Raw genomic sequence first — 25000 nt, 5'->3', positions numbered from 1 at the left:
CCTGCTGCTGGATTAACTGGAGCAAAGCAATGGTGACAACGTCAAAGGTGGAGTTTTTCTCACACTTTTAGGAAGTTGATTTTGGTGTCAATATTGGCTTCATTAAATATGCCTTTCTATTAACGCCAAAATTAGACATAATGCGACAATGACATAGATAGAATGTGAATCTATGACAAAACTGTGAAGTCGGCTTTTTTCAGTCTTGGCAAAATACAAATACTGCTTTTTAATCATGTCCAACGTTTCAGTCACATGTAAGACCTTCCTTAAGAATTCAATTTTCACAGTTTTTGTTCAATTTTTACAGTGTTGTTCTGTAGAACGTCTATTGTTATGTAGTCATAGTTTTTCCTCGCAATATTAACGGTTTAGATTTGATAACCGCCTGGTATGCATTCTACATATTGTATTCTGTGATTTTCCGTATTTTGCGACTTTCAATAGATATCGATCTGTTTTTTTTTTCGCGATAGTTTTTTTTTCGTGCTGAGATTGCAAAAAGCCTAATCCTGTCTAGTTTAAATATTTTCTACGGTAAGGATAGCTCAGATCAATCTTCACCATAAAAGATCAACTACGACCAATCTTTGCAGACTCATGCAGAATGGTACGGCTCAAGTGGCGCTTGTTCAAGTACCTTACTCTCGTAAAGGGAACTTCAATTTTGGTAACCTTAAAGATCCAGTTTTTGATGCTTTCAGCAAACATGAAATGGCGTATTCGCGTACCATGCCTCGTGCATGCGTTAATATTGTAATCGTTGCTACACTCAATTATGAGATAATTATGGAAGCTTTTGAAGAGGCTTTTCCACTGCGGTCTTTAAAGACTACATGAGGGACCACATGATGGAATTCATGATATAAAGCTCTTACTTCAGCCAACTTAAGGTCGAGGCAAGTTATCGCATGTCGAACTCATTTTCAGAAACCGAATTCAGTCAGCTCTGTAAACCTTGTATGGGTATCTGGCCATTCTGCCAACGCTGGATATGACTCAAATGACTAGATGATGAAATACGCTCAAATGTGACAATGGCACAAATCTCCCAATTGGCAGGGAACGTGCCTTTGGAGCCGGCTTTCTTATACTTGAAGTATAAAACGCTATTTTGCGGGTCACATGGATATTAAAAGAAGTCCGCTAAATTCCGAATACTCCGCGAGGAATGCTGTTGAAAACAACCTATAACTTTACATTTCGATTAGACAGTATATTTTTGCTACACACCTTCACGGTATATATTCAACCAAGTTCATTGAGTCTGTTTGAAGTTCAACAGACACTATTGTACAATCTTGTTAGTTCAGAAAATGGGATCTACAGTCGTAACAGTAGTTTTCGCTCGCTATACAAAGTAACGAGAAATTTTATAGCTGAACATAATTTAGTCATACAGTAGCTCAACGGGCATTGTAGGTAAAAGTGAGATATTCTACGTCATTCAAACTGGCTTGCAACTGCTTGTAACAGTAGTTTTCGCTCGCTATACAAAGTAACGAGAAATTTTATAGCTGAACATAATTTAGTCATACAGTAGCTCAACGGGCATTGTAGGTAAAAGTGAGATATTCTACGTCATTCAAACTGGCTTGCAGAGCATAACATACTCAGTTCCAAATTTATCCAAGAAGTGAGCCGAATCACGTAAATATGTGTCGAATTCTAAATACGTCAATATCTTATTAGGGAAATGTCAATCAATTTGTCATCATTTTCATGTCTTTCAACGTGTAAAATTACATTTTTTGATCAATACATCCTCAAGAACACCTTTTTGTGTCGTTTCATAATGCCTGCTAATCATTAGGAGTCAATAAGCATGAGAAAACAGGTATCAGAACTTTCTGCAGTGAATTGATCTACTGTTATGACTGCAGATTTGATGTTCTGGACTGCGCGATACTCTGCGATAGAACATCCCAGATATGGATAGAGATCATCTCAAAACTGCATACCGAACATACCAAGACTCAACCAACTTGATAGTTTACTTAAAACTTTTTATAGCCAATTACAACATTGGAGTATAAGTTATTTTTCTGTTTATATTAACGAGATTTTAAGCCCTGGGCTAGTTCATCTCGGGACCAACGGCTCTATTTCCCTTCCGAAGAAAGTCGTCACTAAAACCTTTTTGTCATAAGTGACTATTTCGAGAATGTTATTCGATCCCAGGTCCTCGGCTTGTGAGGTGTGACTTCTAACCACTACACCAGGCCCGTACCCCGAGTATAAGTTCTGAATTTCAAAATAGACTGAATGATCTAGAATAGTGGTTCCCAACCTTTATGAAGACATGATCCCATTTGAAGTTCTACAAACATCCCGCGACAAAATGGACGTTCTTGAAATGAGAGTTGATGGAATGATCTCAAAATAAATCAACTGATATCCTTAACAGACACACCTTAAATGTGATCCAGCACAGATAATGCAAAAAAAAAAAAAATAATACTATGATTCACTAAGAAACTTTCAGGAGGCTATCAAACATGTTTCTATGAGTCCGATAAGGAATTTCTGAAAATATTTCTGACAGAGTTCAACGCAGAATCTTGAAGTTCAAGATTTAAAAATTCCAACATAAGTAAGTGGAACGAAATATGGTATTTACTCTCGGAAACGTATTGTTATTGATGGAGAATCGCGAATAACTAATGAAAATGGCCTATTTTAATATTTAAATAACATGTTTTGCATTAAACTCGAAATAATTCGAAAACGGCAACTGCTAGAGAAATTATTTATATAATCATTTCAAGATTCTTATTGTATCATTAGAACGTATTTTATTTTGACAAAAAACCAAAGTTTTGAAAATCGACCGAAAGTTGTTCTTAGAAAAACTTTTTTATTAAAAATTTCTCCATCATGAAACTTTGTCCCAAACATCTGTTTACTATCAAGATTCTATGGTGAAAATTTAAATAATAAAAATGGGGTTATTGTGTAATTTAAAATTTAAGTTTTATTATTGAAATTTTCATGAAAAAAATAACATATTTTTTCAGTGTGTTTTTTTTTCTTATAGGCCAAACGGTTCACTACAATTTCTTCATAGAACATTTTTCTCTAAAATCAACAGTTTTGGAGTTAGAATTTTTCAAATAAGTTGCATTCAAAAATTTAAAGCCCATTTTAAAAAGCTATTCTTGAGTCAAAATGATCGATTATTGTATCGTACCAAAAACATGTGCAAAATTAACTGCAAATCGAAGATGGTCGAGTTCTGTGACTGACCGGTTTGACATGGAATTCGTCTTTTAGCAAATTCCTGTTTATAGCTAACATTCGTTGAAAATTTTGAAGTACAGGTGCAAAACGAATTCGTGGAATCATTTTTAACAAATCCTTGGAATAAATCGAGGGAAAATTTTCAATTGTAGACAACATTGTGGGAAATATCTTAAAAAAAAAAATCGTGGATAAATTTCAGAATATTTTGAAAAAAAAAACCCTGGCAGAACCTTGGGCAGTAACCAATATTCAAAAATAAGCAAAAATTGAAACTCAGGCTAATTTTGTGTAAAATTAACCCTTTTTTTTCACAGTAACTCTAGAACACAATTGATTTTTTACGAACTTTATACAAACCTAAGTAGATAAATGTTCTGAAAACGATTCCATGCGTACTTAAGCTATCTACATTTCAATTAAACGTTTCAATAAAAGAAACATAAACAATCATATCACTTAGAGTTTTCTGTTCTACGACCTTAAAAAACTCTTCTGACAAACTCTTTGGTTTTTTAGTAATTATTCCCAACCGTCTCTGGCTTATCTTCCGGAGGGTTTTGGTGAGGAGAAAGAACCTCAAGGCAGATTAAGATTCCTTCTATAGCCGCAGATTACTGCAAAAAGACTACTAGTAATTTATTCAGCAAATCCTGGTTTCCGCCTAAAATTATTCAAATATTTCAGACAGAAAACTCTTCAAAAGTTTTGCTAGCATCTTCTCCAAAACATTCTCCAGATTTGTTTTTCCATTTTCCGTTAGAAATTTGTACGAAACATACAGCTGAATTCTTTCAGACAATTAGCCATGAATTTCTATCTTTTTTGACGCTGATCTTGATTTTCAAATCACACTATTTTTGACTTTATAATAACAAATTTCTTTTTCTTGCTGTTTATGATTGAATGACCCAAGCTTCAAATTTCTTATCAACAGATCACATAAATAGTGACTTCAATGACATTTTTTCCTGAAAAAAAAATGACTTTAGTGAGTGTTTGTTGCACTTTTTAGCGTAGCGGTCGAAAAAGTGACCAAGTCACTAAACAGTGACTCATTACCAGCCCTGTACATTGAACTTTAATAGTAGATTACGGAACAAGTTGCAGAATGATGTTTTTTACAGCACGAGTAGTATACGAGTAGGATAATTACGAAGAGTGCTGTAAAAATCGAGTTCTGCAACGAGTTACGTACAACATTTTTTGAAATTTCGTAGAAGACCACTTGAGGGTATCAGAAATAATATCGGAAAAGCATTCACCATCATTTTACAATTTCTGCAAACTTGTTTTGTAATGATTCATTACGAAACTCAAAACAGTTACGTAATGAGAAAGCGTTGCGTAATTAATCATTACAACACTGGTTTCAGTTGCGTAATGACTATTTCCAAACTGCACACTTCAGTGCAGGAAAATAGGCCGTTTCATGACAGATCAGCGTGATGAAAATCAGCCTATTACGATGAGAAATTGCAAAAATATTTTTTCCTGTGTTTACGTTTAAAAAAACATCGTAAAAGAACCGTATTGTTTTTAAATAAGTAAAAAAGCCTACACGTTTCATAACCATACGAACAATAATGTAGAACATTTTTTTCGACGCAGTTTTTTTACGTCGTTGTTTGAAACAACGCTATTTTTTAAGGCAGAACTACGTAAAAAACCGCGCAAAAACACAAAAAAAACCTTCAGTGAACATACTTATTATTTAAAAAGTATGAACTTTGAAAATAATGCTCTCTTACGAACAAGCTACAGGGAATTTTGACTATCTCAATCGTTTTGCCTATCCCTTGTAAGTAAAAGATTCTTCACATTTAATCATCAATCAAGAAAAAACGTCATTTATTGATATTATTATTATTCCGTGGATCCCTTGGAAAGTTGCCAGGACCCCCAATCTTATGATAGGGTAAGTTTACCAGTATTCACCACCCTAGGGAAAAATGTTTTTTATAAATCAATCATAGAACTTTTGGATACTGGCAATACGTTAAACGAAAGTTTTCAATTATTGTTTAATTGTAAAAGTATAAGAAATGGTCGGAAACTTGTTTTCTGTATTGAAAATTGGGGTGGTGAATACTGGAATACTTGCAATAGTATTCGTCATGATTTGAATGATTTGACTTACGGTTTCTGAATTCGTCACCTACGATGATGTTTTATGGAGGGTGGCGAATCTGGAACACCCTTGCGAAATAAGTTGTAAAAGAGCAAAAATGTTAAAGAAAATGTTTTTTTTTCTATGGTTTTCTCAGAAAGTTCTGAGGTTCCTGAGAATGATGTCATATCTATTTGTGTCAAAAAACGGTATATAATCCGGGGTGGCGAATACTAGTACTATGGCGAATACCGATACACCTTCCATATCTGTTGATTTTTTTTCAGATGATTCAATAGATACAGTTAAGTACATATCAATATTCTCTCTACTTGAGAAATTTGTGGATAAGCCTAAAAGCAAAAGGATGTATACACAGAAAAAATATTTAATTTTCAATGTGATGTAAACTGAAGTCTACTGTAAAAATAAATCAAATTCGTGTGTTGTTACAGCATCATGTAGACTTAAATGAATATACATTTAATTTTCAACTAAAAATGGTTGAATATTACATGATCGTGTAAATTTAAAGTAAATTCGATTGAAAAATAATGGATTGGTCGTTGAAATTTAGGTTTATTTTGATGCTCCAAATATGTGCATGAAAATAAACTTAAATTTACAACATTTTTTTTAGCTGTGTATGTCATTTAGATCTATTTTGTGCTATACGTACTAAGTTTTGTAGTTTTCAATCTTACCGACACTATTTTTGGGGTTTTGACGTCCAAAAAATAACATATTTCGTGGAAATTTCACTTGATTGTTGATTCTCTTAAAATTTGTAAGGAGTTGGTATGCTAAGAAAACTTATGTAATAATTCAGTGAATGAAAACCGAATTTAATTCCACTAGAGTTTGTATACTTTGACAGATACGCGGATACACGACAAGTCGAGTCTAGTACACGGCACTAAAGATGGCGTTACAGTTGAGATTGAAATACGCGTATCTTTCAAAGGATACAAACTCTAGTGTAATTAATAGTGGTAAGCTCCATCGAAGTTAATACGCCAATCGCGTATTGACTTCGATGGAGCTTACCACTATAAATGATGTAGTACTAAATTCGGTTTCCATTTACTTATACAGTATTGGATAAAACATTTGCAACTTTTTCGATTTTCCATTCAAAATGACCAACTTCGGTAAGATAGATCGCAGTTATTTATGGACTGATTCGATTTAAATTTTCAAAAGCAGTAACGGTTTGACTAAAAAGGATTTTCTAACGTTTTTTTTTTTATAAAAGACATGACTGAACATTTTGAGGAAATAGCATCATGGTATCTTCAGCAAAGTGGTAGATTTCAACGAGATGAACAAGTTTACTGCTTTGGTGTAGGACTATCAGATTTTAACATACATATTTTTGAATTTTTATCACCTTAGTTAAATCGTTAATACTTTTGAACTCGTGATTGGAAAAATTATTCAAAAATATATGTTGAAATTAAAGTTATATCTGATGTTCTGTGAAAATTTCATTTGAATCGGTCTATAAGTAACTGAGATCTAGCTTAACAAAGTTGGTTATTTTGTATGGAAAATCGAAAAAGTTGCAAATGTTTTGTCCAATACTGCAGGTATTCCACTAAACACATCGAAGATTTATTATCTTGAATAAGAGTTATGGAAGATTTGGTTTGAAATGCATTTTTCGCTGGAATATATGATTTATGCAGAAAATAAAAAAAAAAGTTTGAACGATTAAGAGAATAATGAGCAAGATAGTATTGAAGAAATATATACATGACTGGAAAGACATGATTGTGTTTTTGTATTCATATGTGATGGAACAGCGAACGCTTCATAACATTTTCAGTGCACTAAGTAAATTGTTGCATAAATTTAAAATATTTTCACTAAATGAAGAAAAAACTCAAAGAAACGAAACTAGTGAAATCCGTGCATTTTTAACATTTGCAAACTTGTGTCCTTTCTATGCGCGTAGGTGATCGTGGGGGGTGTTTGTTTGTGCAGTCGGGGGTGCAGTCTCCGTCGTCAGTGTGCATAAGTCAGCTTTGTAGGAGGGTTGTGAGTTATTCAAATATATCCGTAACCGATTTGCATGCAAGAGTGAGTTTGTTAAAAAATATAGTTCGATCGCGCATGCATTGCATACGTGGGCATGTTTCCGTAAGTTTAATCCATTTTTGATGCCGATACCTTTGCCGATTGAGTGCAGATTCCATTTTTTTTGTCTGCCGCAGAATGGCATCCCGCAACAATCCCGAATCAACCCAAGCATGCAGCATTTGTTGCCCGAAAATATGAATCGAGTGTGCACATAAATCCTGTCCCAGCAAGTGTAACGAACCGTATACTGAAAGTCATCACTCACTCAAAGGGGGTAAGTATTGATGCAGTGGCATTTCGGGAAGTTTTCTGTTTGCCAGTTTGGGAATTGGGGACTTGTGTACGGGGGGAAAAAGCCAAACTTGTATTTATATTGAACTTTGAAAATGCAATATTTTACATCGCGGTATCAACTCGACGGTAGCGATTCGGTGATATACAATACAAAGTGATCGGTGAAGCAATATACCCCCGAAGCGGATTACTGGATAGAAGCAAGCACTACACTACACATGCAGCATATTAGAGCTCACGGTGTGGCTGAAACCAATATTAACAACAATAAATGATAATCATTTCTGTAACCACTACTCGAACGATAACCGCATCCGTTCTGTAAATGTATCATCGAGGGAAATGAAAGTAATAGTGATTTGAACATTTAGGGTCATTAGCAAATGATATTTTCTTGCTTGATCATGTTGCATTTTTTATCATTCATAAAACAATGACAATAGAGTAAAGTGGAGCAAAAGCGTTTTTAGATGTCTTGAAAAATTCAAAACAAATAGTATATATGTTATGGTACTTTAAGTAACGGACTATCATAGGAATCGATTGAGATTTGGGAAACTTAGAATCAGCAGGGCAAAAGCTCGATACCGGCATAGTACCTTTAAATTTAACTAAATATGCCAGATCGTGCGAAAAAGTCATTACAGTTTTATATTTTACCTTAGTTTTGCAAAAATCTGTTATTTTTGAGCATATTACAATTACAGGGTTAATTTCTGATCAAACTTTAGTGTTTATTTTTATGCAAACATCATTTAACGTCAAGTAAAAGGTGTTCGTAGTACAAATAAACACAAAATTTCAGTCAGCGAACTTTTGCCCCACATTTGATTCGAACTCCTGGTGGGCAAAATTTCGTTTAACCCGTATAGGCCTGAGTGAAAGCAAAAATTCTAAAACCCTCACCGCTCAGCGAATTCTTAAGGTGAATAAAGGCAACTTTGCATGTCCTAAAAAATAGCCCTTTTTACCCGACTTGACCCAGTGACCCATCGGAATAACTCCGGCCACAGGAATATTTTCGAGTTCCTTTGGCTACTTCTAGAAACTAGATATGTGGGCCTGTGAACTGACAAAAAATCATTTGAATCCATTAAGAATTCGCTGAGCGGTGAGGGTTTCAGTATTTTTTCTTTCACTCAGGCCTATACGGGTTAAGACAATCAATTTTGAAACTGTTATCACTAAAAATGGGTAAGTATTTTGACACAAGTATGTTCAGCAACATTGTATGATTAAGGTCGATCTTTTGCCCCAACTTACTTTAACTTTAACATCAGGTTCACAACATCTTTCTTGGTAATTTAAACTCATTTCGTCACAAGTTACAGTGGTTTACGTACTTCATATCACATATGGTATATTTTATGTTAATTCAATGGATTCTAACTACAAAGAAACATTTGTTTTTCAAGTTTGGCACTTGAAAATCTGAAGATAGAGTGTTCTTTGTAAATTTGACAAAATTTCACCAGAGAAAGTGAAAACTGCTTAACACAAATTTACTAAAGAAAACCATACTTTTTAATTGTTAGTAATATCCGAAAATATTATCTTAGAGATGAACCAGCCTTTGGCTGAAAATCACTCTCACAGTGCTCCCAAGATCGTTATTATCAGAAAAAAAAAAATAATCAAATCTGTGCTCATCAGTCGATTTCTGTAATTAACCTAGGCTATAACCTAGGCTGCGCTCCACGCCTTCTTGTACCAACTGGATCCGGAGCAAACACCATCTTTGCAGGGTTGCTGTCCGGCATTCTTGCAACATGCCCTGCTCATCGTATCCTTTCAGCTTTGCCCACCTTCTGGATACTGGGTTCGCCGTAGAGTTGGGCGAGCTCGTGGTTCATCCTTCGCCGCCGCCACGCACCGTTTTCCTGCACACTGCCAAAGATCGTCCTAAGCACCCGACGTTCGAAGACTCCAAGTGCTTGCAGGTCCTCCTCGAGCATTGTCCTCGTTTCATGCCCATAGAGGACTACCGGCCTTATGAGCGTTTTGTGTACCATGTACACATGTTCACATGTACACATTTTGCAGGCGTGAATCTTTTTTGACCGCAGCTTCTTCTGGAGGCCATAGTAGGCCCGACTTCCACTGATGATGCGCCTCCGTATTTCACGGCTAACGTTATTGTCAGTCGTCAGCAAGGATCCAAGGTAGACGAACTCGTCGACCACCTCGAATGTATCCCCGTCTATCGTAACACTGCTACCTAGGCGAGCCCTGTCGCGCTCGGCTCCACCAGCTAGCATGTACTTTGTCTTGGATGCATTCACCACCAGTCCAAGTTTTGCTGCCTCGCGTTTCAGGCGGGTGCAGGTCTGCCACCTTTTCAAATGTTCGGCCGACAATATCCATATCATCCACGAAGCAAACAAATTGACTGGATCTCGTAAAAATCGTACCCCGGCTGTTGAGCCCGGCTCTCCGCATAACACCTTCTAGCGCAATATTGAACAACAGGCACGAAAGTCCATCACCTTGTCGTAGTCCCCGGCGGGATCCAAACGAACTGAAATGTTCGTCTGAAACCGTTACACAATTTTGCACACCCTCCATCGTCGCACTTATAAGTCTCGTGAGCTTCCCGGGAAAGCTGTTCTCGTCCATGATTTTCCATAGCTTTACGCGGTCGATACTATCGTATGCTGCCTTGAAATCGATGAACAGGTGATGCGTCGGGACTTGGTATTCACGGCATTTCTGGAGGATTTGCCGTACAGTGAAGATTGGTCCGTCATCGAGCGGCTGTTGATGAAACCAGCTTGATAACTTCCCACAATCTCATTTGCTATTGGTGATAGACGACCGAAGATAATCTGGGATAGCACTTTGTAGGCGGCATTCAGGATAGTGATCGCACGATAGTTTTCTTATTCTAGTTTGTCGCCCTTCTTGTAGATGGGGCATATGACTCCTTGCTTCCACTCCTCCGGCAGCTGTTCCGTTTCCCAGATTCTGACAATCAGCCGGTGCAGACAGGCGGCCAACCTCTCCGGGACCATTTTGATGAGTTCAGCTCCAATACCATCCTTACCAGCAGCCTTATTATTCTTGAGCTGGTTGATGGCATCCTTAACTTCCCTCAATGTAGGGGCAGGTTGATTTCCTTAATCCGCCGTATGACGTAGTCACTTCCTCCTCTGTCGTGACCCTCTGCGCCTGTGTTCTCCGTGCCATTCAGGTGTTCATCGCAGTGCTGCTTCCACCTGTCAATCACCTCACGTCCGTTCGTCAAGATGCTTTCGTCCATATTCCTACACATACACGAAGCTTTTCGGGATGCGTTAAGCTTCTCGTAGAACTTTCGCGTTTCTTGTGAACGATGCAGAGGGTCCAGTTCTTCACATTCCGCTTTTTCCAGGCGGCGCTTTTTGTCGCGGAATAGACGGGTTTGATGCTTTCATTTTCTTTTATATCGCTCCACGTTTTGTCGTGTTCCTTGCTGCAGCATTGCAGCCCGTGCTGCATCCTTCTCCTCTAAAACCTGCCTGCATTCTTCGTCAAACCATGTCCTCCTTTCCACGTACCCGACGATGCTCTCGGCTGCGTTGTTGATGGCTGCTTTTATGTTGCTCCAGCAGTCCTCAAGAGGGGCTTCGTCAAGCTCGCCCTCTTCCGGCAACGCTACCTCGAGATGCTGCACGTATGCGGCGGCGACGTTCGGTTGGGCCAGTCGCGCTAGTTTATACCGAGGCGGGCGTCGATACCGTACATTGTTGATGACGGATGCGTTCAAATTTCCTATGATGATCTTGACGTCGTGGCTTGGGCAGCGGTCGTACTCGCGTTCGAGCTGCGCGTAAAATGATGGTAAAGTTGAAGAACCGGCCTTTGAGTCTCAACTTACACATTCTTTCGTTACATGTTCATATGTTACTGCTAATTATTTTTGCTATTGTGTTTTGTAAACACAATATTCGTAAAATGTAATGGTCGTAAATGAGGTTTAAACACCAAATCGCCTTCGTGAAATGCTAAAAATATAGCCATTCAGCGATGAATTGAAGTCTACAGTTGCAAATCTCTTGTTTCTCAATTGACTTTTCTAAAACTTCTCGGAGAAGATACTTGAAAGGTGTGCCATTATAGATTGCAATATTATTTTCTTCGTGAACTCTGTTTCTGGGCTGTGAAATCTCTTTGAAACAGCTTCGATTATATCTACAAAATCCCAGAATTGTATGTCTGTCACTTACGCTCTGCAATGTTTCACATCAGAAGAAACACTACAACTGCGATTTAAATTCGGGAGCACTACAACAACCTAAAAATATTGTAGTTTTTGTTTAAAAATGGAACACTACATCACCATTTAGTCAACATGCCAACAGTTAGTTTGTCAAATACTTCTGCGATTCTGCAGGCATAAATGATTGTGTAATGAAAATGCTTTTGAACGGTGATACTTTATTCTCAGTAAAATCAAGAAAAGTACCAGAAGATAAAGATTTTAAACTCCCTTCGATAAAATATTGTCAAGTTTCAGAGAGAGTGCTATAGAGGAACGTCTCTCAAAGGGCAAGTGGATATTGAATAGAATTTTTAATTTTGTTGATAGAGAATCTTTTGATTCAACATATGCACATACTAATTATGATAAATACGAAAATTATTGTAGATTGTCAGTCAACAAAATGCCTCCAAATACATATTGAAGATGCTTAAATATCACGTATTTTGAATGCTGAATTTGAATTTGATAGGTTGATTCGTTTATGAATGGTGAATTGTGGGGAGCACAGGATTTTCATCAAACATAAGAATATACCTTGAAAATAGCTCAAAATCTTCGAAACCCTATTACTTTAAATTCTCTCGATGAAACCTTTTCAAACTGACGGAGAGAATGTTAGAATAGAATACCATATCTTTCAAGCTGTGGGTGTAGAATTGATGGTCATTTTTTCGTTACTTAAGGTCTCAGACACACCGTGAAAGACTTATAAGCTAAACCGAAAAGCAAAACCAATCCCAAATGATATGCTTTCTACTCGAGTATGGAAAGAGATGTTTGCTAGGAAAAAAAACTATCATCTAGACCTGGGTTAATATTGTAGTAAAATTCACTCCAACCGTCCAGCCAGACCTCGGCCAGACGGGCGTTATTCTTGTTAACGATCTGCGATGTCCCGCCGGGGAAGGAGTATGGCGTCGATTTGCGGAAAACGTGGCCAACCCGTGAACAGGGCGCAATTTCCAGCGTACCCCCGCACATCCACACCTGTGGATCCAGGTGGACGGAAAATAAGCACGCGCCCGGGCAGTCGGATGTTAGTATGGTATGGTAGACCCGCAACACAACCCGATACGGTTGCGAGTGTGGGAGTTGAGGTGAGAAAACGTTAGGCGATGATCATTGAAAAGAGACCCGGGCGAGAAAAAGAAAGAAAAAAAAACAGAGTTCTATGCGTTAGTCTACGACAAAAATGGAACCGTTTCGGGGAGCTAAAATTACTCAAAATAGGAGATTATTCTTGTTGTTATAGGCAAAAATTAGGCATAAAGAGGGAATAGGGGTAGCAAAACCAAACTTGGCGGCAATATGGCGGCGGCTTGTAGAGTCCGATGAGATATGAGGTTAAGGGCCTATGGTTATTATTACGCAGAATGTGAGCTCACAGGATTCTATTAAATTTCCAAATGCTTGTGGGATGATCCGAAAAATCTGTATTCGCAAATAATTTTAGAAAGTTCGAAAATTGTTGTTTTGTCTAAAATTTCAAACACTCGACATTTTAAGATGATTTTTCAAGAAATGATGATGTGAAAATAACAATTCTTACCTTTGAAATCGCTACTGTTCGGAATAGGAGTCATGTTCGGAATTTGAGACAAAACATCATTTAAAGTTCAGTATGAAGCATTTCGTTCACCCCACAAGCGCGACGCCAGATTTGTGAACAGTAAGCTACATCGACATTAGTAGACCCCAACGTTGACAAAATAAAATGCACATAAGAAACCTCATTTTTGAATACTGCAGCTCCCCCTTGAAGACACCGACTGTTGCACTATTCCGTTAGAACACACTGTGTGACCACCTGACTAAAATCTACATCACACAAAGTAAACCGGGGAAGATGCTGTTATGACACAATAGGAAGAATAGAGTGTGATCCATGATACTAGATAGGAGGCACTACGGTATGACGCTGAGATGTTAAAATGTCGGCCCTCTGGATACTTAATGGTGTCTCGCAACTATTTTGTAATCTAAGAAAAAACAATGTCGACTTGAAAAGCGTGTAGGTATGTGTGTAGTGTGAGTATACTGTGCGTGTAAAATCCTAAGGTGTCTTTGCTGCAACAAGCACGCGTGTTGATCAAATCGAAATACGTTTCTCTAGAGATCTAAAACTGGAAAGCACTGCTGCACTGCACTGTTCGATGAAACTGTTCGCATGGTTTGATTTCGATTTCTCATATTAAGGATAAAAAAAAGTTTCATGTTAGCAGTTTTAAGGAAGAGAGAAATGATTCTGTGTATGGACGTATGGGTTTTTTAGGGATGAGAATTGGCTGCCTTGGTAAGTAAGAACAAAACGTGTCGATTCGAACCTGGACTCATCTGATAGTAAAACTCTTTCCACTCATCCAACCACACTTCGGCGACGCGAGCCGCATTCTTCAGCACGATATTAGCGACACCTCCAGGGAATGTGTAGGGCGATTTGTCACGGAAAACGTGGCCCACGTGGGAACAGGGAGCGATCTCTAGAATGCCACCACATTGCCATATCTACGCTCGCCAGATAGAAGTTTGAGCGCCATTTTTTTTTTGTTCGAGGGGGTCGGTAAAATAAACATTAAATTAAATAAATCATAACAGATCGAAATTGAAAAGGGGAAATTAAAAATCTTCCGTTGAAATAGTACTTACCCGGAAGGACATTTCTAGATTCTCTCCGCCCCAGATGTCCATGCCTTCATCATACGAACCTATCTCGTAGAAATAGTCTCGGTCGATCGAGAACAAGCCACCGGCCATGGTTGGCGTTCGGAGTGGGGCAGTGCGATCGTGATTCCGCCGTTGCATTTCACGAGCTGGTACTCGATACCTGTGATGAATTGAAACATAATTTTTAACTCTCTCGATCATATTGAAAAGTGTTTCAATAAGCAGTTTTATGAGGAAAAATGCACTTTAAGCTTTAAAATGAAGATTTAGTCAAAAACTATATTATGCAAAGTTGTTTGTTTTAGTGGACTTCTTCTTCTTCTTCACATGACATCCTCACTGGGACAGAGCCTGCTTCTCAGCTTAGTGTTCTTATGAGCACTTCCACAGTTATTAACTGAGAGCTTTCTTTGCCAAAGTTGCCATTTTTCGCATTCGTATATCGTGTGGCAGGTACGATGATACTCTATGCCTAGGGAAGTCAAGGAAATTTCCATTACGAAAAGATCCTGGACCGACCGGGAATTGAACCCAGACACCTTCAGCATGGCTTTGCTTTGTAGCCGCGGACTATAACCACTCGGCTATGGAAGGCCTCTAGTGTACCCATAATTAAAATAAATAAAAACTGCTTAATTTCATGTTGGATAATTACAGTGTATACACTAAACGACATTACCCCGCACTTAAGTTCGCAAACCTGCACTTCTACCACACTTATGATGTCACGTTTCATTAATAATTCGTTTGTGAAGAAAATAAAATGTGAGTTTTGAAAATTTTATTGCACTTTTTAATCGTATAAGCTCAAAAACAGTCAAAATCTATCATTATTTGCTTGTAACGATCATATTTTAAAAATAATTTCAAAGCTACTGAAAATAAACATATGTACTTAGCTTAAATGAGGACGTAGTAAAGGTTATATATGAACGTGAAAGGATATCGAAAATAAGTAGTTTTTAATATTTTTAAGATTTTCATCAAAGGTTTATTTTTTAATGTTCGCTTCTTACGGAGGCCGAGTGCAGTTAAGAATTTACTAGTTCAAAAAACACTTATACAAACTTATAAAAAAGTAAAAGCAATTGCATTTGCATTGTCCTATCTAGTGAAAGCTTAAATTAATATTGGCAAAACTTCATTTAAATATCTCATTTATATTTATTGAGTTTTCCTTCCATTGATGATATTTTATGGTAAAGAACGAACGTTTCTGTAATTATTAACGATATGAATAAAAAATAGGCATGATAAACATCTACACACTTCTTGTTCATAGAAAAAATGATTAATCATTTATGAATGTATTACAAAATGTTCGACTGTATTTAAATTATAATCTCAAAAAGTTGAAAAAATCTGTTTTCTAAGTAAAATTAAGGGATAATTCAAAACACATTATTAGAGAAAAACGAAAATCTCTATCACCAAAGTTTCTTAAAATATACTTTAAGATATGCTTATTCAAGTAGCGGGAAAAGTTTTTGATTTTCCTTGCGCCATTTTGAAATGTTACGCTTGGAAAAGTGGATGAATAAACTACAAAAACGCTTATATCTTTTCATATGAAAATTTTAGAGGTATGACGTCTTCAGAGAAAATGTGTATTTTGCTCATATCTAAAACTCTTCAAAACATAGTAGGCCTGAAAAATTGATATTTTCGTTAATATTGAGGAAACCCCGATTTTTCATTATAAAGTTGTAAAGTGACCTATATCTCTAAAACTATCAGATATAGAAAAAAAAGATGTTCTACAAAGTTTCCATATTTTCTATAATCTTCAATATTGTAGAATATTGTGTTGCGCTATCTTTTGAAATAAAAAAATTGGAGAGCGAATTTCGAAAGCTATGAAATTTGGCGCTTAGGACACTTTTGCGTATAACGCGCCTTGACCAGACGAACGAATCTTCAGAAGACACCACACGCAGAGAAAACAGACATTTGTTTCAAAAATAAATATTATTGAAACATTTTTTAAAAATTACAATTATTCTTGTTGAATACAAATATTAAATTTTGTTGTTCCAAAAATATCAATTGTTGTTTTTACACCCAACTGATGGGAACATAAGTTGCGTAGATTCAATAAAATATTTTTTTGATTGTTGACATAATCTGTTTTGTTTTCAAAAAAAGTTTTTTGGTTTTAAAAAACCCTAATATTTACACACATACATATTTATTATATGAGTGTGTATGTTTTTTTCGCTATTATGTACGCACGGCTTGTCAGACGCAATTTTCATGATTTCAAACAAAACTCAAAATGAATTCAACAGAAGAAGAAGTTTTGGTAATGGAAGTTGAGGAAGTTAGTGACGGTGATTTTTTTTGCTGAGTTTTGGAATCTCTGAAGAAATTATCAATCGTCTTCAGGGTAAAAAATTGTCTTGTTTCCATGTAACTATCTGATATACAAACTTATACGCATTGTTCGATTGTTTTTCTCTATAAAATCAATACTACCTATAAATTCTGAAAATCCTGGAACGGAAGGAAATTGAAGAATTGATACCGCCGCCATTCTTGGCTGACCGGACGAATTGCATGCATAGATTGAATGTGATTATTTGTAAATCAGATGTAAATAAAATCTAAATGGAGAGAATGTAGTCTTTTTGTTTATGATCATTTCAAATGAAATAGAAAATAATGAATAAATCCTACATAAATAAAAAAATAAATAGTGAATCAAAAATGTACTTTTTTGTTTCCAAAAATACTTTTTTTGTTTCAAAAAATATAAATTTTAAAAGCAACACAGTTATTTTTTGTTCCAACATAAGGTATTGTATAAACAAATATATTTATTATGAATTCAAAAAAAAATATTTTTTGTTTGTGTTGACGACTGATTTTAGAAACAAAAAAATATTTTTTTAAAACAACAAGGTTTTGTTGTTGAATTCAAAAAAATATATTATTAGCCGAGAAATGATAATTTTTTCTGTTGATTTCAATACAGAATATTGTTGATTTTAAAAATCTTTTCTCTGCGTGCAAAACCCTATCTCTTATATTTTTCAAGTTATTAATTTTTTCCACTTAATTTTGTTCCTTGGACCAATGTGCAGTGTGGGCAAAAGTCTAGATACTTTGACGACGGCAGGCACAGGCCGCTCCAGTGCAGGAGGAGGAGACCGATGGCCCGGGACTAATCGAGGCCATGGATCGCAATAGGGAGTACCTCCCTAAAATGCAGGTAGCTGCTGAGCAACTTGATGTCATCATCGAGTTTGTTAAGAGCGAAAGCAATATCAGCAAAGACTTGAAAACAAGTCTACTGAAATTGCGACTATCAGTCCTAGCTGCAAAGCAGGACTACGAGAAAGCCAAGGAACAACTTGGCAAGGTAGAAGGCAAAAAAGACACTAGGTCGTGTCAGACCGAAGTGTTTTCCTTCACAGGCAACGCGAATATATATTGATGATATTATTCGATACGCGATGCGAAAGAGAGGACTTTCCGGGGATGAATACGTGGCGAAAAAACGTATGGTTGCTAAGGGAAAAGTGACCTACGCGGCCGTCCTCCAGAGCGGAAAAGCTGGCACGAGCCAAGTCCCGCGATCAAGAGGACATGGCAACAAAGGAGAGGCAAACACCAAGCCTAAGGCCAAGAAAGCCAAGAAAAAGGAGCCACGGGATAACCCGAACCAGGCAGTGCATCCACAGGAACCACGGGCGCAAGGCAACAGCAACCCGTGGATACGAGTTGGAAATAAGAAAAAACAGAGGAAACTGAAAACGGAGCCCAAGGAGAGCGCTAAACCGAAAACAGTGAAACGTAGGAATTTAGGCGAAGCCCTCGTTATCAAAACGGAGGAAGCGAGATACGCCGAGGTTCTGAAGGCGATGCGAAGCACGGAGAAGCTATCGCCATTGGGCGCAGAGGTGCGGAGCATAAGGCGAACTAGGATTGGTGAAATGATGGTGAAGGACGCCAAGGAAAAGGGTGCAGTCTATAAGCAACTGGCACAAGAAGTACTTGGCGACGAGGTTGATGTAAGATCCCTTACTGCTGAAGCGACTCTCCAGTGTAGAAATCTGGATGAGGTCACCGATGCAGCGGAGGTCTCGGCTGCCCTCAAAGAGCAGTGTGACATCGACGTAGCCAGTAAGGCCATCCACCTTAGAAAGGGCCGCAGGGCACACAGCTGGCGGCGATCAGGCTGCCGGTCGCAGAGGCCAACAAAGCGAAGAACTTGGGCATACTCAAGATAGGCTGGTCGGTTTGCCGGCTGAGCATACAACAGCCTCCTGACATTTCCTTCAAGTGTTTCGGGAAGGGCCATAAGTGGTGGAATTGCAATGGTCCCGACAGAAGTAAGATGTGCAGAAAATGCGGCACCGAAGGCCACCAACCTGCACCAACCAAAGAGGCCAGCTATTGTTGGAATCCCTGGCCGCATTAAATGTAGAGCTGGTAAATGTGGGTACAGTGAGTACCTTCCGCAGAAATGGTGCAGAATCGATTATCGACGTGACGGTTTTGTAGACCTAACATTTTGGGTACCATAAACTGGCGCGTTGATCACGGTTATACTCAGGCTTGATAATTCTCCTCAACATCATAAGAGTTCGGTGACATACTCTAGAGCAGCGTGCTGCCTTTGCCTCTTTGCGAGGGAGCGAAAAAATGCTAAGCAGAGAGGCAACGAAAAATGAGCGAGGAAGATGCAGCACAAAACACAACCGAGTAAAATTCCATCAAAAAAGGGTGCTCTCACAACTCCCCGAGGACTGTCTGTTCGGGCGGCAGACTCAAGAGTTCTTTTGAAGTGTGAGTAATGGTGAGCATCGCAACGAGAGAGGGAAAGTACCTGAAAAAATCCTCGCATTTTTTTGCACTCTCACTCTAATCGCTCGAGGATCTGTGTTAAAAATTCCAACTCTTCAGGCATTTTAAATAGTAATAAAAATAATACATTTCAGATTTAGATACGGATTTTTAGTTCCAATACAAATTTTATATGCTTAAGTTTAAAATTTCAATTTAGATAAGTGACAGTCCGATCAACTATCATATCGTCGCTGAAAAATATATTTTTTTCAGATGTTTACCATACGCACTTTTAGACATAGAACACATTTTGTACAACAAGGTCGCTCAAAAATAAAGCGGTTTGTGCAAGACTGATAAGAGATGCTTCAAGAAATGTTACGTAATCAACACATTGATAATTAAATTATTAATTGAAAAATCGCAATCTACGCTTGTTGGGTACAGTAATTAAATGTGTAAAATTCAGATTTCTATCTCCTCTAGTCTTGCATCCATGGCCTGACAAAAACAGGGTCAGGACGAAGTTAACTTCTCCATGTTTCCATGGTACATGGTCGTCCATACCGACACTTTAGGAATAAGCCTGTGGGTCCACCTTCCTTTCTCCGAGTTATTCCACTCCTGCTGCCGCTTGGCCATTGTATCCAATCTGATGGTATTCCTTACATTCCTTGTGTTGCGTCTCTTTGCTGGTAGCATGCTATGTCCTCAGCCAGAATGATGCAGATGGGGATCATTCCGATCCTCGGTGTGAAAGGCATTTATTTATTTATTTATTTATTGAACGATTAGAGGCATTTAAAACATACCAGTACACCAGGTCTCCTATCTAGGATCGTAGATTTAAGTATCTATAATCAAAAATTTTTGTGGATGCCACATATCAGCATCAATAATCGTCCCATATATCACTTATTATGTAGATCTAAAGACCAATATTCCAAGAAATTCTTGGATATCATTTTTTTATTATTATTTGATAGGTTTTATACCTGCATAAGGTCATCTCTGCAAGTTCTTAGATGACTTAGAGCATCTTTTGAATACAGCACAGTAATACAACTAAATCAACGCAACATTGCCTTCAACTTTTTTGCTTATGTAAAAATATTCATAGCTTCATAGATCACATTTGCAGATCTGGAGAATATGCTCCTGAGGACTCCAAACTCTGGTTTATTACTATTTTATAGCTCCAACACGTTTTAACTAAATTACGAAGCAAGAGATCAACAACAAATCAAATCATTTTCTCGAAAATTATCAACACAATACAAAAATTCCATTGTATTGTGTAAACTAAATTTATAAACTTTGTAAATAAAAGAGACAATTCACACCGTCTTCAGCACATATGCTGCACAGACTGAACGATCACTAACATTAGGCAACGGACAACACGAAACACCCAGTAGCCCAGCGAAGAATTTTTCGTTTGACGAAAAGTTTTCACCGACTGGAGCGGGAATCGAACCCACACCCCGTGGCACAATACGCCTAGACGACTGACGCCGCTAACCGCAAGGCCACGAAGCCCACATAAATTTAAAGCTACATACATTTAATTTAAGTAATAAAAAACATACTTTGTAAAACGTGGTTTGTGTGTACCATAATGTCTACAACAAGTAAGATAGTTGACTCTATGACTTCACATTGCTATAGAACTTTAAAAATTATAGAAAACCCATAACAACCAAACTTATACCTACATACAACTTTGTATAATGCAGATTTTGGCTAAAGTTCGATTATGAATCTCTGAATACATTTTTCCTCATAAATCTGCTTTATGGACCACTGTGTGTTGATACGAAAAAGAATCCAACTTACCACCGGAAGTTGAGCTTCCAGTTGAAGCCTCCCCACGTCTGGTCGGAAGCGGTCACATACTCGAACGTTTCGTCCGATATCACATCGATGATGGGACATACGACAGTCTTGCGATCCAGCACGATGCGTGCCAGAAGCGGTTCCAGCCAGCCCTCGGTGCACTCACAGTGCGCGTCCAGGAAGGTTATCACTTGACCCTGGTGGAGAGTGAGAAAAGAAAAATGAAAGAAATAGTAAGATAACGACGGAAGACGACTCTGAGGTCGGGCTCTCAGGCAAACACGGAAAAAGCAACTGAAAGATCCAGCTTGATTAATTGGCGGTAACCACTGAAAGGGAAAGCGCCGGCAATAACTGACAACGACCGCCGCGATAAGGCTAAAATGGTACCATTGTAGTTTTCAAATGCAAACAGAACGCGGTAAAAACCTAATTGTAGTTTACAAAATACGTCAGTCATGCTCTCTGGCAAAACTATCATCATCTATAAAAAGGTGGCAAAAATGGAAACTATTCAGCTGGTGGAGTGCCACCTCTCGGAAATAGCACTTCAGTTGAATCTCGCAAACGCAAACCAGCAGGTAGCAGTCTAGTTCGTACGGAAAATGAAGATTTATTACGTGTTATCAGTATTCTTAGCGGTAGTTTACATAAGTAGAAATGTTTCTTGTCGCCAAAGCGATAGAGAATCGTTACGAATGGTGCTCGCCATGTTTCGTCACGGTGCACGTAGTCCAGTGCAGTCGTTTCCAACGGATCCCCACGCGGACTATCCATGGATCAACGGAAAGGAAGAATTGCAACCGGTAAAGACTTCATTCCATACAAAAGTGAAAGACAGTTTTATTTAAAGATTATGACCAGTAGCTAGGATTCGACCAGATGTTTCAACTTGGCCGAAATATGCGGCGTCGATACAAGTTCTTCATTCCGGACAATACCGTCATGATGAAACGTAGCATTTATACGGTCAGTAGCTGTCTCCAGCGCTGTATTGATAGTGCCCAATCATTTCTCACCGGCCTGCTCAAAACCTCGAATAGTTCCGCAATCCGAAGACAACCGGTGCCGATCAACGTGATACCCCCGGATCAAGATACGGTATGTTGACATCCAATATCCAATATGTCATAAAGTGAACATTCCCTTTCTTCCAGTTCATCCGACAAAACAGAACCTGCGAGAAAGTGAAACACATTATGGCAAAGGAAATGGCCAACAACGCCTCATTCCTATCCGAACTGAACAGGGAAGCAGCCCGCCTACAGCAGATCATTTCCGCTGAGGTTGGTACACCCATCGCTTCCGCACAAGACACAGCATTGATCTGCGATACGCTGGAGGTGTACAACGCATTCGGAATGAAACAACCCAGCTGGGCCTACAAAATCTTCCCCGACCGGGCTCGGGCCTTCCTGCAAGGATTCCTTCTCAGCTATTCCGCAACTCCGGAATTGAAGCATATCCGCGGCGGAGCGATTCTCACCGAATATCTGACGAAAATGAAGGCCAAACGGGACGGCATGATGAAGTACAACCGGAGGATGTTCTTCTACTCGGGTCATGACGTGACCCAGGTCAATCTGTTCAATAGCTTAGGAATGAAGCAGCAGACTTTGCGGCGGCCGGAGCTCGGGTCGGCGGTCGTGTTTGAGTTGCACAAGAATGACGATTTGTGGATGGATTGGGAGCTCCGTATGCTGCATTACGAGAATTCATCGGTGCAGACGCCGGTACAGTTGGAGATACCGAGGTGTCCGGAACCGTGTAAGCTGAGTACATTCGAGCAGACTGTGAAGCATTTGTTGCTGGACAACTATGATGAGGTGTGCTCGACGTGGTGATTTAAACTAAGGTATTCTGAAGATGAGCAATTGAACTGACATGACTTGACGTTTTATATAAGATAATAAACTGATGAACTCGTTTCATGTTGTTTTTTTTTTCGATATTTTGTCATTTTTTTAATTAAACTTTTAAATTTAACTTAAATGCTGTATATTAGATTGTGATTGGAAACTGTGTTTGTATGCTCACAGGAAACAATGTATATTTTTGTAATTGTGACCGAAAAAACCTGAAGTTCGTACAGACAAAAGTCAATTTGGACAAATTGAGATGTAAAATTGTGACAAATAATGAAATCGTTCTGGTGGGCTTCAATCCCACGACTCACAATATGCTGCAGCGCCGTCAGCCTTTTCGATACCTGAGGACCTGAGCGGACATTTACTTATTATTGTATAAGCAAAGTCACATATCCGAAAAACCTGGGAGATTCAGCAGTCGAATGTCGTGTTATGGTACAAAAACTAATGTACCCCATGATACGGGTTTCTTTGGTGGTAATTCCTAGGTTATTTCAGTGATAGCAAAAGACCAGACTGGCCAACCATTCATTATTATGTGAAATGGGTGAGGTACTTCGATAACCAGGAAAATTGAGTCGTCGCATGTCTATTTTTGGTACAAAACCTGCAATGTCCCGCAATATAGATATCACCGGCGGTTACAACGAGCCAGAGTGGTCATTCGTCTATTATTTACCTAGAAGAATCCCAGGTATTCAAAATCTATGAAGAGCGCACCGTCGCATGCCTAGTTATAGTACAAAAACTGAAATGTCCCAGTATACGGATATCTCCGGTGGCCATTCCATGGGTATTTTGGTGATCCCGAAGAGCCAAAGTGGCCATTCAGCTATAATTGAACTAGAAGAGTCACAGGTATCCAAAATCATGAAGAATGAGCCGTCGCATGCCTAGTTTTGGTACAAAAACTTAAATATCTATAATTGAACTAGAAAAGTCACAGGTATTCAAAATCATGAAGATTGATCCGTCGCATACCTAGTATTGGTATAATACTGAAATGTCCCACAAATCGGGTATCTCCGGTGGTCATTCCTGGATTATATCGGTGGTCCCGAAGAACCAAAGTGCTCATTCAGTTATAATTGAACTAAAAGAGTCAGAGGTATTCAAAATCACGTAGAATGAGCCGTCGCATGCCAAGTTTTGGTACAGAAATTTAAATAAACAATACGGGTATCTCCGGTGGTTATTCCTGGGTTATTTCGGTGGTCACAATGATCCAGAGTGGTTATTCATCTATAATTGACCTAGAAGAGTCATAGATATTCAAAATCATAAAGATTAAGCCGCCATATGTCTAGTTTCAGTACAAAAACTGAAATGCCCCACAATACGGGTATCTCCGGTGGCCATTCCTGGGTTGTTTCGGTAGTCCCGAAGAACCATAGTGCTCATTCAGCTATAATTGTACAAGAAGAGTCACAGGTATTCAAAATCATGAAGAATGAGCCGTCGCATGCCTAGTTTTGGTACAGAAACCTAAATATCGCAAAATACGGGTATCTTCTGTGGTCATTCCTGGGTTAACTCGGTTGTCTAGAAGCACCAAAGTGGTCATTTATCTATAATTGAACTAGCAGAGTCATAGGTATTCAAACACATGAAGATTGAGCCGTCGCATGCCTGCTTTTGGTTTATTTTTATCTTTATTTATTTGAGAGATTTTCAGCCAGAGGCTGGTTCATCTCTGTATGAGTAGGCCTACTTTTGGTGCTAAAACTTAGTGGTTCCATATTACGGGTTACCCGGTGGCCATTCCGGTGCTCCAAAAGGACCAGAATACCCATCCATTCATCCTTTCGGCAAAATACATCCAAACATAAAAAATTGTAAAGAATTAGACGCAATTCATTTGGCTTTGGGGCA

At 38.4% G+C, this 25000-nt stretch overlaps 2 protein-coding genes across 16 annotated transcripts in view; one reads left to right on the top strand and one right to left on the bottom strand.

The window, feature by feature from the left end:
- LOC5577563 (polypeptide N-acetylgalactosaminyltransferase 5) overlaps positions 1–25000 on the bottom strand; it is a 367508-nt gene that overhangs the window by 29143 nt on the left and 313365 nt on the right. For 14 of the 15 annotated variants that reach the window (XM_021846247.1, XM_021846248.1, XM_021846252.1 and 11 more), the window contains 3 exons: positions 21261–21457; positions 14616–14793; positions 14294–14474 (listed from right to left, as the gene is read on the bottom strand). In XM_021846247.1, the coding sequence (XP_021701939.1) occupies positions 14294–14474; positions 14616–14793; positions 21261–21457 (556 nt within the window). Of the gene's footprint in view, positions 1–12775; positions 12957–14293; positions 14475–14615; positions 14794–21260; positions 21458–25000 lie in introns of all 15 variants that reach the window. The other variant, XM_021846257.1, reaches the window with a different exon arrangement.
- Positions 21464–23189, top strand: LOC5577564 (testicular acid phosphatase homolog). The gene is made up of 3 exons (XM_001663387.2): positions 21464–22066; positions 22128–22361; positions 22418–23189. The coding sequence occupies exons 1-3, from the start codon at positions 21866–21868 to the stop codon at positions 23102–23104; spliced, it is 1122 nt and encodes a 373-aa protein (XP_001663437.2). The 5' UTR covers positions 21464–21865; the 3' UTR covers positions 23105–23189.

This window comes from Aedes aegypti, chromosome 2 (assembly GCF_002204515.2).
Source record: "Aedes aegypti strain LVP_AGWG chromosome 2, AaegL5.0 Primary Assembly, whole genome shotgun sequence".
Lineage (NCBI taxonomy): Eukaryota > Metazoa > Arthropoda > Insecta > Diptera > Culicidae > Aedes > Aedes aegypti.
The sequence above is the reverse complement of the archived record's forward strand: the minus strand, read 5'-3'. Positions and strand labels throughout refer to the sequence as shown.

Coding starts and splice junctions, on each gene's coding strand:
- LOC5577564 (XM_001663387.2), top strand. CDS start 21,866: ATGAAGATTTATTACGTGTTATCAGTATTCTTAGCGGTAGTTTACATA. Junction 22,067..22,127: donor GAAAGGAAGAATTGCAACCG/GTAAAGACTTCA, acceptor TATGACCAGTAG/CTAGGATTCGACCAGATGTT. Junction 22,362..22,417: donor TACCCCCGGATCAAGATACG/GTATGTTGACAT, acceptor CCTTTCTTCCAG/TTCATCCGACAAAACAGAAC.